Source organism: Erinaceus europaeus, chromosome 21 (genome assembly GCF_950295315.1).
Source record: "Erinaceus europaeus chromosome 21, mEriEur2.1, whole genome shotgun sequence".
Lineage (NCBI taxonomy): Eukaryota > Metazoa > Chordata > Mammalia > Eulipotyphla > Erinaceidae > Erinaceus > Erinaceus europaeus.
In genome coordinates, this window is record NC_080182.1 from 22,583,977 (window position 1) to 22,596,441 (window position 12,465).

A 12,465-nucleotide genomic window follows, 5' to 3' on the forward strand; every position below is an offset into this window, starting at 1 on the left:
CAAAACTTTATGTCACAGGAGGGTAGCACATTTCAACTCCCTAGGGACAGAAATTCATGTACCTAAGATTCTTCTGGACCTAGTACCAGGCAATTTTTCTCTTGGCTGTTTATTCATATCCTTTAACATATTCATGCATTGGCTAGAATAAATAACAGAAGTATGTATTTTTTATTTTTTTAAATCTTTATTGGAGACAGTCAGAGATCGAGAGGGGAGGGGGTGACAGAGTGAGAGAGACAGAGAGACACCCGAAACCCTGCTTCACCATTTGCAAAGCTTTCCCCCTGCAGGTGGGGACTGGGGGCTCAAACCTGGGTCCTTGCACACTGTAACATGTGCGCTCAACCAGGTGTGCCACCACCCAGCCTCTCAGCTATTATATTCTTTAGTAATATGGTTTGTTACGATTTTTCTTATACTTCCATACTTTAACCAACTTTTTATGTTTTCTTCTTCATTCAGTGAGCATTCTAATGACTGCTGCTAAAGTTTATATCTCAGTTATATTTCAACTTTTATCAGGCTTTTTTTCTAGATTAACTAGGGCATATCATTTTGTCTGCTTTCTCTTTATATTTGGTACTCTGTAAAGACCTAACTGGTTGGTGTATGTGTGGAGGGAGGATTAGAACCATGCTTCAGCAGAACTTGGCAGGAACCAGGAGTTCAGAGCTGAGAGTGCCTGCTGGCTGCTGGTGCCTGGTGGTCAGCTTCAAAGAGAGGCTGGTGACAGAATGCACAAATGGGGGCGTGGGCTGGCAGGAAATAGCTAGTTGTGGGGTTTCTTTGCTAGCTGGCTGGCTATGATTTAGGATCAAGAATGTACAGGGTGGTCTGGCTATGACGATAGGGTGGGCTATGCTCTGGGAGTCTATAAGGTGCTTGTTGGTTGTCAAAAGTGTAGCTGGCTTGCCAGTAGTCAGCCAGGAGCTGGAGCCAGCTGGGTGTTTTGCTAGGAGTCAAAGCTTTTTAATACATGTCTCTCAGCCCCCAGTGTGCTCAGTTAAGACAACAGGGGTAGGCAGAGTTCTCCCAGGATCTGGGTCCTCCAGGGTTTGTTATTAACAGAGACTGAGTTGCAATAAGATGTCCACCAGAGCTGCACTCAGAAAGGTTGTAGACATCTTCTGGACAGCCGGCTTGTTTACAAACTATAGTTTCTCACCTCCCATTCTTGTGTTGAAGCTGTAAGGCTGCAACTGGATTGGGTATGCTGGGGGCGCAGGACAACTGCTCCCCTGATCTCCAGACTCAAGTTCTGCACCATGGAGAACTTTTCCTGATCACAGTTTGTTACCCAGTGGACTTTCTTTCTTAGTGAAGCTGTCTCTGTTTCCTCAAATGTCTGAATTCTGTCTTTTTTTCCCTTGCTGTGGAAACTGGATTTCAGGTCTGTTTCTGTACAGGCTGATTTATATTTTGGCACAGCTTTGCTGTGACTAGGGAGGAAATAAATGCTCCCTTTCAGTGAGTTCAGCTATACTGGCCCCATCCTTTTTGTTTTTGTTTCTGTTGGATTATTATTATTATTGATTTAATATTGGTCTACAAAATTACAAGGGGAACAATTCCACACTGTTCCCACCACTAGTGTTCTGTGTCCCCATTCCCTCCATTGGAAACTGCAGTGGTTCTTGCAAGGCCTCAGGTACGGATTGACTAGTATTCTCTTTCTATGTATCTATCTTTTTGGTCCTTGCACATTGTAACATGTTCATTCTACCAAGTGTACCCCCACTTGGTCCCTGTGCTGGTGTTTATTAAAAGACAAGTTTGCTGTAAGTCTTCCTTCATATAAGACTACTTTACTATAAGAGTAAGTCCAGTTTTTCTTTTCCTTTTCTTCTCCCTGCCCTTATTTAATTGCCATCAGGGTTACTCATGGGGACTAGGTGCCTATGCAAAGAATCCACTGGTCCCACAGATGATTTTTTAGAAGGGGGAAATAGGGAGAGACAGAGAAAACATCTGCAACCTTGCTTCACTGCTGGTGAAGCTATCTCCTGGTAGGTGGGCATGTGGGCTTGAACCTAGGTCCTCAAACATGGCAACATGTAAGGTCAACTGGATATGCCACCACTAGGCCCCGGAAGTACAGTTTTTATAAAACTTGCTGACATTTACATTATTCATTTATGTGGCAAAAGCATTTTCCATTTCAGTTTTCAAGCCACTTAAGTTTATATTTTCCAATTTAATATTTAAATATGAGGGATAGGCCCCTAATCTAAAGGGGACTATTTTACCTAGCAATTACTTCCCCAATATGAGACTAAATGAATGAATATTCAATAACAGTGTTTTCATTAAGTTGCTTAGTTATTCACCTGTATTGTTATGTCAAGATTTTTTTTCCCCCCTCCAGGGTTATCACTGGGGCTCGGTGCCTGCACTACGAATCCACTGCTCCTGGAGGCCATTTTTCCCATTTTTTTGCCCTTATTGTTTTATTGTTGTAGTTATTATTGTTGTCATTGTTGTTGGATAGGACAGAGAGAAATGGAGAGGAGGGGAAGACAGAGAGGACGAGAGAAAGATAGACTGACACTTCCAGACCTGCTTCACTGCTTTCGAAGCTACCCCCTTCAGGTCGGGACCTGGGGGCTTGAACTGGAATCCTTACACTGGTCCTTGCACTTTGTGCCATGTGAGCTTAACCTGCTGCGCTACTGCCCAGCACCAGGAGATTAAAAAAAAAATTTTTTTATTATATTTATTTATTTTCCCTTTTGTTGCCCTTGTTTTTATTGTTGCTGTTGTTATTGATGTTGTTGTTGTCGGATAGGACAGAGAAAAATAGAGAGGAGGGGAAGACAGAGAAGGGGAGAGAAAGACAGACACCTGCAGACCTGCTTCACTGCCTGTGAAGTGACTCCCCTGCAGGTGGGGAGCCGGGGGCTTGAACTGGGATCCTTATGCCGGTCCTTGCACTTTGCGCCATGTACGCTTAACCACTGCGCTTCCACCCGACTCCCAGATTTTTTTTTTTACATGGTGTGAAACATGGTTCTAATTTAATTTTGTACCAAAATTTAAAGCAAACATCTAAACCTTATTTACTGGATAATCTATCCTTCCTCACTGAGCGCAGCCAGATTTGCCATGTATTACATTCAGGTCTAAAATCTCTGTACCCCTCACTGTTTTCCCATGATGTCCCTGATTACTATTCCACCAGTAGTGCCCAGGAGGAATAAAAATGATGTGCAAATACAGAAACAACATCAAAACTTTTAAAGCTGAAGGAGTCTTGTAAATACATGTTAGACTTAAAATGTTCCCTAATCTCAAAGGACTTTCAGGTTTAGGCAAGGGAACGGAAGTAGAAGATAACAGATACCTGATACAAACCTATTATCCTACCCTAGACGTACCGAGACTCTTTTGGTAACTAGTGGTTGGATGCAGCAGTAGTCCAGAGCTGTTAAATTCTACTCGAAAACCATAAAAGAAAAAAAAATTGTATTGAGATGACAAAAACGACGGCATGGAGAAGTAGGTACCTGAGGACTACGGGAGCATATTAGAATAGGGAGATTCATTTTATCTACAAACATAAAATAGGCTTTTACCATCATCACCTTGACTGCACTGAAATCAAGCAGGAAAGTGCACATTTCCCAGTGCTGAGCTGACTTACCTAGAGATGCGTAGGAGCCAGGGTTCAGGGCCCCTGCACCCAGCCGCCCGCTCCGCACAGCCTGGCCAGCATGATTCGCCTTGGCACCTGCTACAGCGTTCACGTCGATGTCGCTTCGTGAACGCTGCAGGCTTCCTGGAAGGGAACTGGCTTTGCTGCTGCCTGCTGAGACTACGGAAAGCAAAACAAAGATGACTTACAGTACTTAAATCACTGCAAACAGCATCAAAACAATAAACATTGAACCACCATGAGCTAATCTATGATGCCTACTGGTCACAAAGGGGACAGAGTGGCCTAGTGTTTTTTTCTGTACTCACCGGGGTTTCACTGCTCTGTGTTGAGTTTTTCAAAAACAACTTTTTTTTTAAAAGATAAAGATGGAGAGGGGTGTGGGTGTGTGGGGTGTGGGGAGATGGGCGAGAGAAGCACTTGTGTAGTACCCCGGCATGTAGTGGAAGAGATCACAGCTCTGCAGCTTCCTTCAGTATGGTGGGGGCTGGGCTGGAAGTTGGGTTGCATGCAGGCCAAAGAAACACAGTTTTTCCAGCCTTGCACTGACTTTTTCAAACAGGAGGGAGACAGAGATACAGAGACAGAAAGAGAAATGCACCCGTACACACACACACACACACACACACACACACACACACACACACACACACATACCCCTCGCATAAGAGAGGCAGGTAGAGACAGAGAGTGGGACAGCCATCATAGCATAAAGCTTCAGTGGGGACTAGGATCAAACCTGGGCTGAGCGCTAAACCACAGAGTAGACACACGATGTAGGAGAGCTATTTTGCCAACCTCCCCTGTAGCCCACCCTCCCCCGCTTTTTGAGTGGCTCTGGGGGTTCATGCATGCAGTGCCCTACCACTACCAGGCTGACATTTTCTTTCATTTTTAAATTTTTTAAAATATTTATTCATTACCTTTTGTTGCCCTTGTTTTATTGTTGTAGTTATTATTGTTGTTATTGATGGTGTCGTTGTTAGATAGGACAGAGAGAAATGGAGAGAGGAGGGAAAGACAGAGGGGGAGAGAAAGACAGACACACCTGCAGACCTGCTTCACTGCTTGTGAAGCGACTCCCCTGCAGGTGGGGAGCCGGGGGCTCGAACCAGGATCCTTACGCCGGTCCTTGTGCTTTGCGCCATGTGCGCTTAACCCACTGTGCTACCACCTGACTCCCGACATTTTCTACTGGGTGAGCTGTCTCCTGCCACTTTCTAAAGTATTTTTGAATTGGAATACCTCAGTTTCAATCTGACACAAATTGGTTAATTCTCTCATTATCCTTCTGCATTTTTCATTTCCATAAAATTGGAAAACTACATTTTGTAAAATTCATGACTTATACAGATGAAGCAGCCTACTCATTAAGTTCTGGTCCTTTGTTTTTCAGTTTTAAAAATGAGGAGGGTTAACAGACAGAAAGGTGACTAAGTGGACAAGCACAGGACCTGTGTGTGGATGGCCCTGGGCTGAGTCCCAGCACAAACTATGCTGGAGTAAAGTAGTGTTCTGGCCTTTATCTCCTTTTTTGTCATGAAATAAACTATGAGTTATGACCCATAAGTATGCTGTGAAATTAACCGAATAAGATGAAGCCAGGTGGAGAGATAGCTTGTCAGGAAGGCAAGCACCTTGCTGTGGGCGACCTGGGTTCGAGCCTCAGCATCACATGCTATGGTAGCTGAGGAGGCTCTGGTGCTAGAGTGTCTTTCCCTCTTTCTGTCTCTTCATTTGAATGAGAAAGTGGCTTAGAGGAGTGAAATTGTGTGTGTTTGAGACCCCCACTCCAAAACAACACAAAAGAATGGAAGCAGAGCATTACAAGTAAGGGTAAGCCACACACCACCAACTTTGAATGATAACAGAGTATGTAATATATGTACACTGAATACATATATTGTACCTATAGAATTAGATACTCTATACTGTACATCGTTTGTTACATAGGCTATCCAAGCCCAGGTGCAGGGTCTATGTGTGGTATTGCCATAGTATGTAAAATGGGGTCACTGTGGGTCATCATATCAAGAGTTTAAAATAGTTTAGAAGCAACAATTGATAACCTTTCATAGCACATTAAAAGAATTTTGAAGTAACTTTTAAATTGCTTTGAGGTGATCCAGTGATAAAATAATTGTATACAATAAAATATTTGTAAAGTAGAATTTTACTTCAGTAAAAAAAAAAAAGGCAATTTACCTCTTCCAGCCACTGTTGATGGGTTTGCTGTAGACCATTTTGATGAAAAAGGGCGACTGCAAGGTAAACAGAAATATTTTCAGTATGTAAGCTTAATTTTTATTTTATTTTTAATATTTATTTATTTATTCCTTTTGTTGCCCTAGTTGTTTTATTGTTGTTGTTGTTATTGATGTTGTCATTAGATAGGACAGAGAGAAATGGAGAGAGATGGGGAAGACAGAGAGAAGGAAAGATAGACACCTGCAGATATGCTTCACCGCCTGTGAAGTGACTCTCTTGCAGGTGGGGAGCCTGGGGCTCAAACCTGGATCCTTACTCCAGTCCTTGCACTTTGCACCACCTGCGCTTAACCCGCTGCGCTACCGCCCAACTCCCGTAAACTTAATTTTTAATTCCTTTGATAACAATTCATGAGATTGTACTAAGTTTTCTAGAATGCTGAGGAGTGCTTCTAATTTTAATTTTCCTTTTATAAATCACTTAGGATAGCTGTTGTTATATATCAATAATATTATAATTATTAATATCAATTAACTGTGAAGCAAAAATGAGAAGACTCAATAAACATTTTAAGCTTATAAAAACACAGACTAGTTTTTTCTCAATACACATTATAGCACAATACAAGACTCACTGCTCTCTCCAACTGTAATATTCTTAGATATTTTACTTACAAGGAGAGGCAATAATATTACTAGCAAATGTGGAATTCTGTATAACCTGTCTGTCATGTAAATAACATGGACTGTGGTAAATTCCACACTTCTCACCTAGCAATCATCACTCTTGAAACTTTCCCCCTACAAGTGGGGACCAGGGACTTGAACCCAGGTCCTTGTGCATCATAACATGTGCATTCAACCAGGCACGCATCTGGTCCCGCAATCAGATTACTTACAACAGTACTATTGAATGATACTGCTCAGAGTAGCAGAAATAAGGTCATGAACTACTGTTGAAAGTTATATGTGGGATTAGAAAGCAAAGCACCTATAATAATCTCAAACATTCACCTACACCTGTATCAATATCTTATTATTTTTACTAACTTGATTACAATGGTACTATGTAGTCTACAGAAAAATAATATATCTAAGTATGTAATGGGTTAAATTGACTGGTGTAGGGCCTTTGGAGATGGAGCTACTACGTACATGTACAGCTTGAAAGCAACAAATACATCATCTAACTTAAAGGACTTTGGAAAGATTATTCGTTATCATGCATATGACCTTACTTGAGGCTTTCTTGTGAGCTAGATGAAGACCTGTCTGATTGTGGAAGAGATGCTACACTGCCAGAGCTCTTTAAGTAAGTCTGAAGACTCTTCTGATAAGATGGCTCGAGGGAATTATACAGTGTTTCAGCTTCACCAGGAAAGTGGTTTCTAAGACCCATATATGTCCTGTAAAATAAATGAATCAGTAAGAAAAAGGCACAACACAATGGCTTTGCATGACTATGCATGAACAATAAAATGTGTCTATTCATGAAAAATGAAGATGAGTCCACAGGTTTTAGCACAGCATTTGTGTTAGATAAATACTTTCTAAATCTGACAAATTTCAATAGGAAGAGGACAGACAAAAAGCAGATTTCAGTTCAAAACCTGGTTGCAATCCTCAATATCTATATGTCTTTTTCTTTTTGTCCTCTTTTTTTTCTGATAGAAACAGAGAGGCAAAGATAAAGAGAGTTATAAAGAGACCACAGCACAAAAGCTTCCTTAAACACAGTGGGGGCTGGGCCATGCACAAAGCAAAGCAGCACACTCTCCAAGAAGCTTTTTTGCTGGTCCAAATCCGTGTGTTCTCAGAAAAATCCCTAAACCTTCAAAGCCCAGTTATTTACTCAAGGACATAATGTCTTTGTAAAATAAAGACTAGAAAATAATATGCCAATTGTCTCACACAGTATCAGTTAAGTTTATTATGTTCAATAAATGATAGTTAACAGTTAATTCATCATGAAGATAAGTTGTGATGAACTGGGACTACAAATGATTGATACCAATGACAACAAGAAGTAAACTCTATCTAGCAAGAGATTTACTGGAAAAAAAAATCAATCCTAAACTTACTAAACACATTGACTAGAGTGGTACTCTGGTTCTTACTGATAATTAAGACTTGGAGAAAAAAAAAATCACAGACTTACTTTCTTGCCTCCACTCTGGCTTCAGCATCAGCATCATGAATTCCCTTCTTAATAGTTTCAACCAAGACAGCTGCATGTCTACAAAATACAAGTTTCAGATTCATGCACAAAATTATGTATTTCATTATAAACAATACTATCAACAGATTACTAGTAGCAAAAGGCATGAGAGGTCAGGAGACAAGCTGTTTTACACTAGTAAATGTTGACTGAATTATTTTGTAATAATCCATTCTCTACATTCCATACATTTCATTATTCATGTATGGCTTCCACCTAACAAGTATAACACTGTAAACTTGAAAATTATTATTTTCATATGGGATGAAGTAATGTATAAATGTGTAGTTCTCAAGAATTAATCTTTAATGAGCTAAAAAACAAACAAACAAAAAAAAGCACCAAAACAAAACAACAGCAACAACCTTCTGGGCCCTCACTCACCTGTCAATGTAGATAATAATTCACTAACGGCCTGAGCAGTTATGATCTGACTGAACTGAGTATTTGTCAGTTGCTGCCACAAAAGATTCTAAAGAAAAACCTGGGGGCTGAGGAACTAGTAGTTCTTGTGTACTACAGTGGTAGTACACAGGACCTGCACATGAGAAGTTCTGGGTTCCATGTCTGGCACCACCAATAGTAAGAAGTGAGCGATGATTTGATCCACAAAAGAAAGAAAATGTGGAATTGTATAATGCTGACGCTAAAGAAGAACACTGTGTACGTGCGTGCGTGCATGTTCGTGCGTGCAGACACTCCTTTATTCTGGAATGTCTCCTTCCAATCTGCTTATTTCATACCTATCACCCAAAACAACTCAATTATTAACTCTACTTGAGTACCTTATGCTTCCCTTCCCAGAGCGGATACATAGTAGTGTCTATTATCAGTCAATGGGGAACATTCAACCACAATCCTACACCTCTAATCATCTATTTCTACTGTTCTTCTCAAATAAAGAAAAAGTTCTGATTCAATTATTTTTATTTCCAGGATATTTTTGGGTCACCCGGGATCATCATTCCACAAGACAAAAAATATTATGCTTGATGCATTGTTTCCTACCTCTCTGAAACACTTATCTTTCTCAATCACTGTGTGGTGGTTAGATTCTTGGAGATACACTTCTTGGAGGACTTCACTCCATCTCTCTGTCTTCCACGCCACAGAGTGAAACAAGCTGTCATACACAGAAGCCTCTTCTTCTTTTCCCCATCAGTCACTCTCTCTGCTTTCAGAGAGCTTCTAACTAAAAGTTCACAATTGGATTGGGCAGGAAGCTCAGTGGGCAGAGTGATGAACATTCTATTTTTTTTAAGAAATGGGGCTAAGAAGAGATTTAATTATGTCCAAGAAAATTAACAACATAATTATCTCAATAAACCTCAATAAAACTAGACATTTGCCTCTCTTAAAATGAATGAAAAATATGATCAAGCAAATAGCTGCTCACATTTCCTCTTCTTCATCTCAAAGTCACACAGGACCTTGCTTAGCAAATATCTAACCAATGATGTGATGGCTACAGTGAAGAAGAAATTTTGCAAAGAATCTCTCTCTCATCTCTTAACTCTATTTCAAATTAGCCACTACTCAGTTAGCTGCACCTCAGGAAGCCTACCCCATATAACTAGAGGTATTTTTAAAATTATGCCCAGTTGAACCTAATGTGTTCTATATAACTCATTCTACTTCAGAGATCTTTACCACACAGATGAAGAAAATCATACTAGTTATAATTAAAAATGATTAAGGGGAGTACAACACCACAGCTTTGTGGCTTCACAGGAAAACCAGTATGAGTAACCTTTAAAAGAAAATAAATAATTCAAAACCAATACTACTGTGACAAAGGGGAGGGAAGACAATGCATACCTTTCCAATGAATGAGTCTGCCACTCCTGTAGTAATAAATCTAAAAATTCAAATGAACGCCTGTAAAAAAAAAAAAAGAGCTGTATTATAATTTAAGTTATAACGTTAAATTATTTAACTTATAGTTAAATGTTAATTAACATTTTTATTATACTACAGTGTGACCTCTGAGTTAAAAGGCTTAATTAAAATTAAGACATGCATTTAAAGAAAAGAAAAACTTGTTAAATACTTAAAGTCACTACTGGGCTGTGTGTATGACCCAGGTTCAAGACGGGCCTCTACAGCATTAAGGCAAACTTTGGTGAGGTGGTGTCTTTTACTCACTAGGATGGATGACATTACCTCCTTATTGAAAACTATCAAAGTATGAAATAAAGTCAAAATATATTTTTATACTCAAAGTCATTTCTGGAAGGCAACTATGCTTGCCACTATACAACCAATGCCAGATATTCAAATTCCTTTTTGACCTGAACATATTCTCCATTTCCTCAGCCCCCAACTCTATCCCCTTTTCCTACTTTTGCTTACCACATGCTCTTGCCTCTCTGAACTGTTTACTGGCTCTGCTAGGTTTATACATACATGTCCCCTTTAGTTAAATGTGGCTCCACATTTTCAAGGCAACTCTAATGATGCATCTCCTGCCTCCTTTCTCCAACTCACATTCTTATTTCTTCAATGACCGTTTCCTCACTGCATGACAGAGACTGATAAACTTTTTCTGTAAGGCTAGGATAGTAAATACTTTGGGCTTTATGAACCACACAAAGGCTCTAGCACTTAATTCCCCTCTTTTAACCACCCTTCAAAAATGTAAGAAATCATTTCAATTTGTGGATTGTATAAAACTAGGAAACTGGTCAAATTTGACTACCAGCAAAAGAGAGAGGTGACAACTGTCACTAAAAAACTCCAATTCAGGGGGTTGGGTGGTGGCGCAGTGGGTTAAGCGCATGTGGCACAAAGCGCACGGACCGGCGTAAGGATCCCAGTTTGATCTCCCGGCTCCCTACCTGCAGGGGAGTCGCTTCACAGGCAGTGAAACAGGTCTGCAGGTGTCTGTCTTTCTCTCCCCCTTTCTGTCTTCCCCTCCTCTCTCCATTTCTCTCTGTCCTATCCAACAACGAACAACATCAACAATGGCAATAATAGCAACCACAACGAGGCTACAAGGGCAACAAAAAAGGGAGAAAAAACGGCCTCCAGGAGCGGTGGATTCATGGTGCAGGCACCGAGCCCAGCAATAACCCTGGAGGGAAACAAAACAAAACAAAACTCCAATTCACCTAAAATAATGACATCTTATTTACATCTGCCTAATATTCAACACTTTTAAAATAACTATATCATGTTAAAAATGGGAAATGTTTTTTTAACTTTCTTAAATATCAAATACACAATTTTTTAAATCTTTGCTATTGCTGTTGATAGAGATAACATAAAAATTGTAGCAATCAGAAAGGGAGAAGATAAAAAAGGGATAAAGAGGAGAGAAGAGAGACTGACTTTAGCTGTCCACTCTGCTGCAAACACTATGTTGAATTCAGCTACTGTGTATCTCATTTAGTCCTCAGGATTTTCATGGGTTAGTATGAGGAAGCCCTATTAATATGTAGACATTGAGGTATAGAGTGCTTAAATAATAGCCTCAGGTAAACAGTCAGTTGGTCATCATTGTATATCTCTTACTAAGATCTAATTCTAGACTTCACACTCTCGGAAATCCAAGAAACAAGCAGCTCAAAAAAAAAACTTAATAGGGTAAAACTGAGCAGCATGGGTAATTACAGTAACTACTTCATTCTGTTTCCTCTTGTAGAATATGATACAATAAATAATATAATATAATGAAGTTATTAGAGTCTTCAGGATGCAATAAGTTACTGATGAACATTTTTTTTTTTGCCTCCAGGGTTATCGCTGGGGCTCGGTGCCAACACTACAAATTTACTGTTCCTGGTGGCCTTTTCTTTTTCCTTTCCTTCGATAGGACAGAGAGAAATTGAGAGATGAAGGGAAGACAGAGAAGGAAGAGAGAAAAGTAGACACCTGTAGACCTGCTTGAACCTGGGTCCTTGTGCAGGTCCTTCCACATAGTGGGCTTAACTGGGAGTGCCCCCACCGGGCCCACTGATAAACAATTTTGTACCAGTCTAAGAATTAAAAATATCACAATTTTAAAGCTCTAATAAAAACAATTTATCTTCCCAAAACTTACCTCCTCACAGGAACTGATTTTGATGTGCAATTGCTTGTTATTAAAGGAATAAGTCTGGGCACATGAGTATGCTGAAAAAAATGTTTTAGAAGAAGCTGAAAAACACTGTGCATGCCACGCAACCCTCTCTTCTATTTGCCTTACAATCAAGTACTTAGTTATATTAGAGCAGAACATAACCAGGTTTTGAAAGAAAGCTAGACCAGTCAATTTTGTTTTTGCAAATTAAAGTAACCATTAACGATGCTACAGAGTCAGACAGATAAATTATTATTTTTTAATATTTATTTATTTTCCCTTTGGTTGCCCTTGTTTTATTGTTGTTGTTATTGATGTCATCGTT

The 12,465-nt window shown here is 39.9% G+C and overlaps 1 protein-coding gene across 43 annotated transcripts in view; it reads right to left on the reverse strand.

Moving 5' to 3' along the window:
- The window catches only part of CLASP2 (cytoplasmic linker associated protein 2), a 165,362-nt gene that overhangs the window by 72,207 nt on the left and 80,690 nt on the right, over nucleotides 1–12,465 (reverse strand). For all 43 annotated transcript variants that reach the window (XM_060180500.1, XM_060180501.1, XM_060180498.1 and 40 more), the window contains 6 exons: nucleotides 12,123–12,193; nucleotides 9,899–9,958; nucleotides 8,021–8,098; nucleotides 7,101–7,268; nucleotides 5,861–5,916; nucleotides 3,644–3,814 (listed from right to left, as the gene is read on the reverse strand). In XM_060180500.1, the coding sequence (XP_060036483.1) occupies nucleotides 3,644–3,814; nucleotides 5,861–5,916; nucleotides 7,101–7,268; nucleotides 8,021–8,098; nucleotides 9,899–9,958; nucleotides 12,123–12,193 (604 nt within the window). The remainder of the gene's footprint in view (nucleotides 1–3,643; nucleotides 3,815–5,860; nucleotides 5,917–7,100; nucleotides 7,269–8,020; nucleotides 8,099–9,898; nucleotides 9,959–12,122; nucleotides 12,194–12,465) is intronic.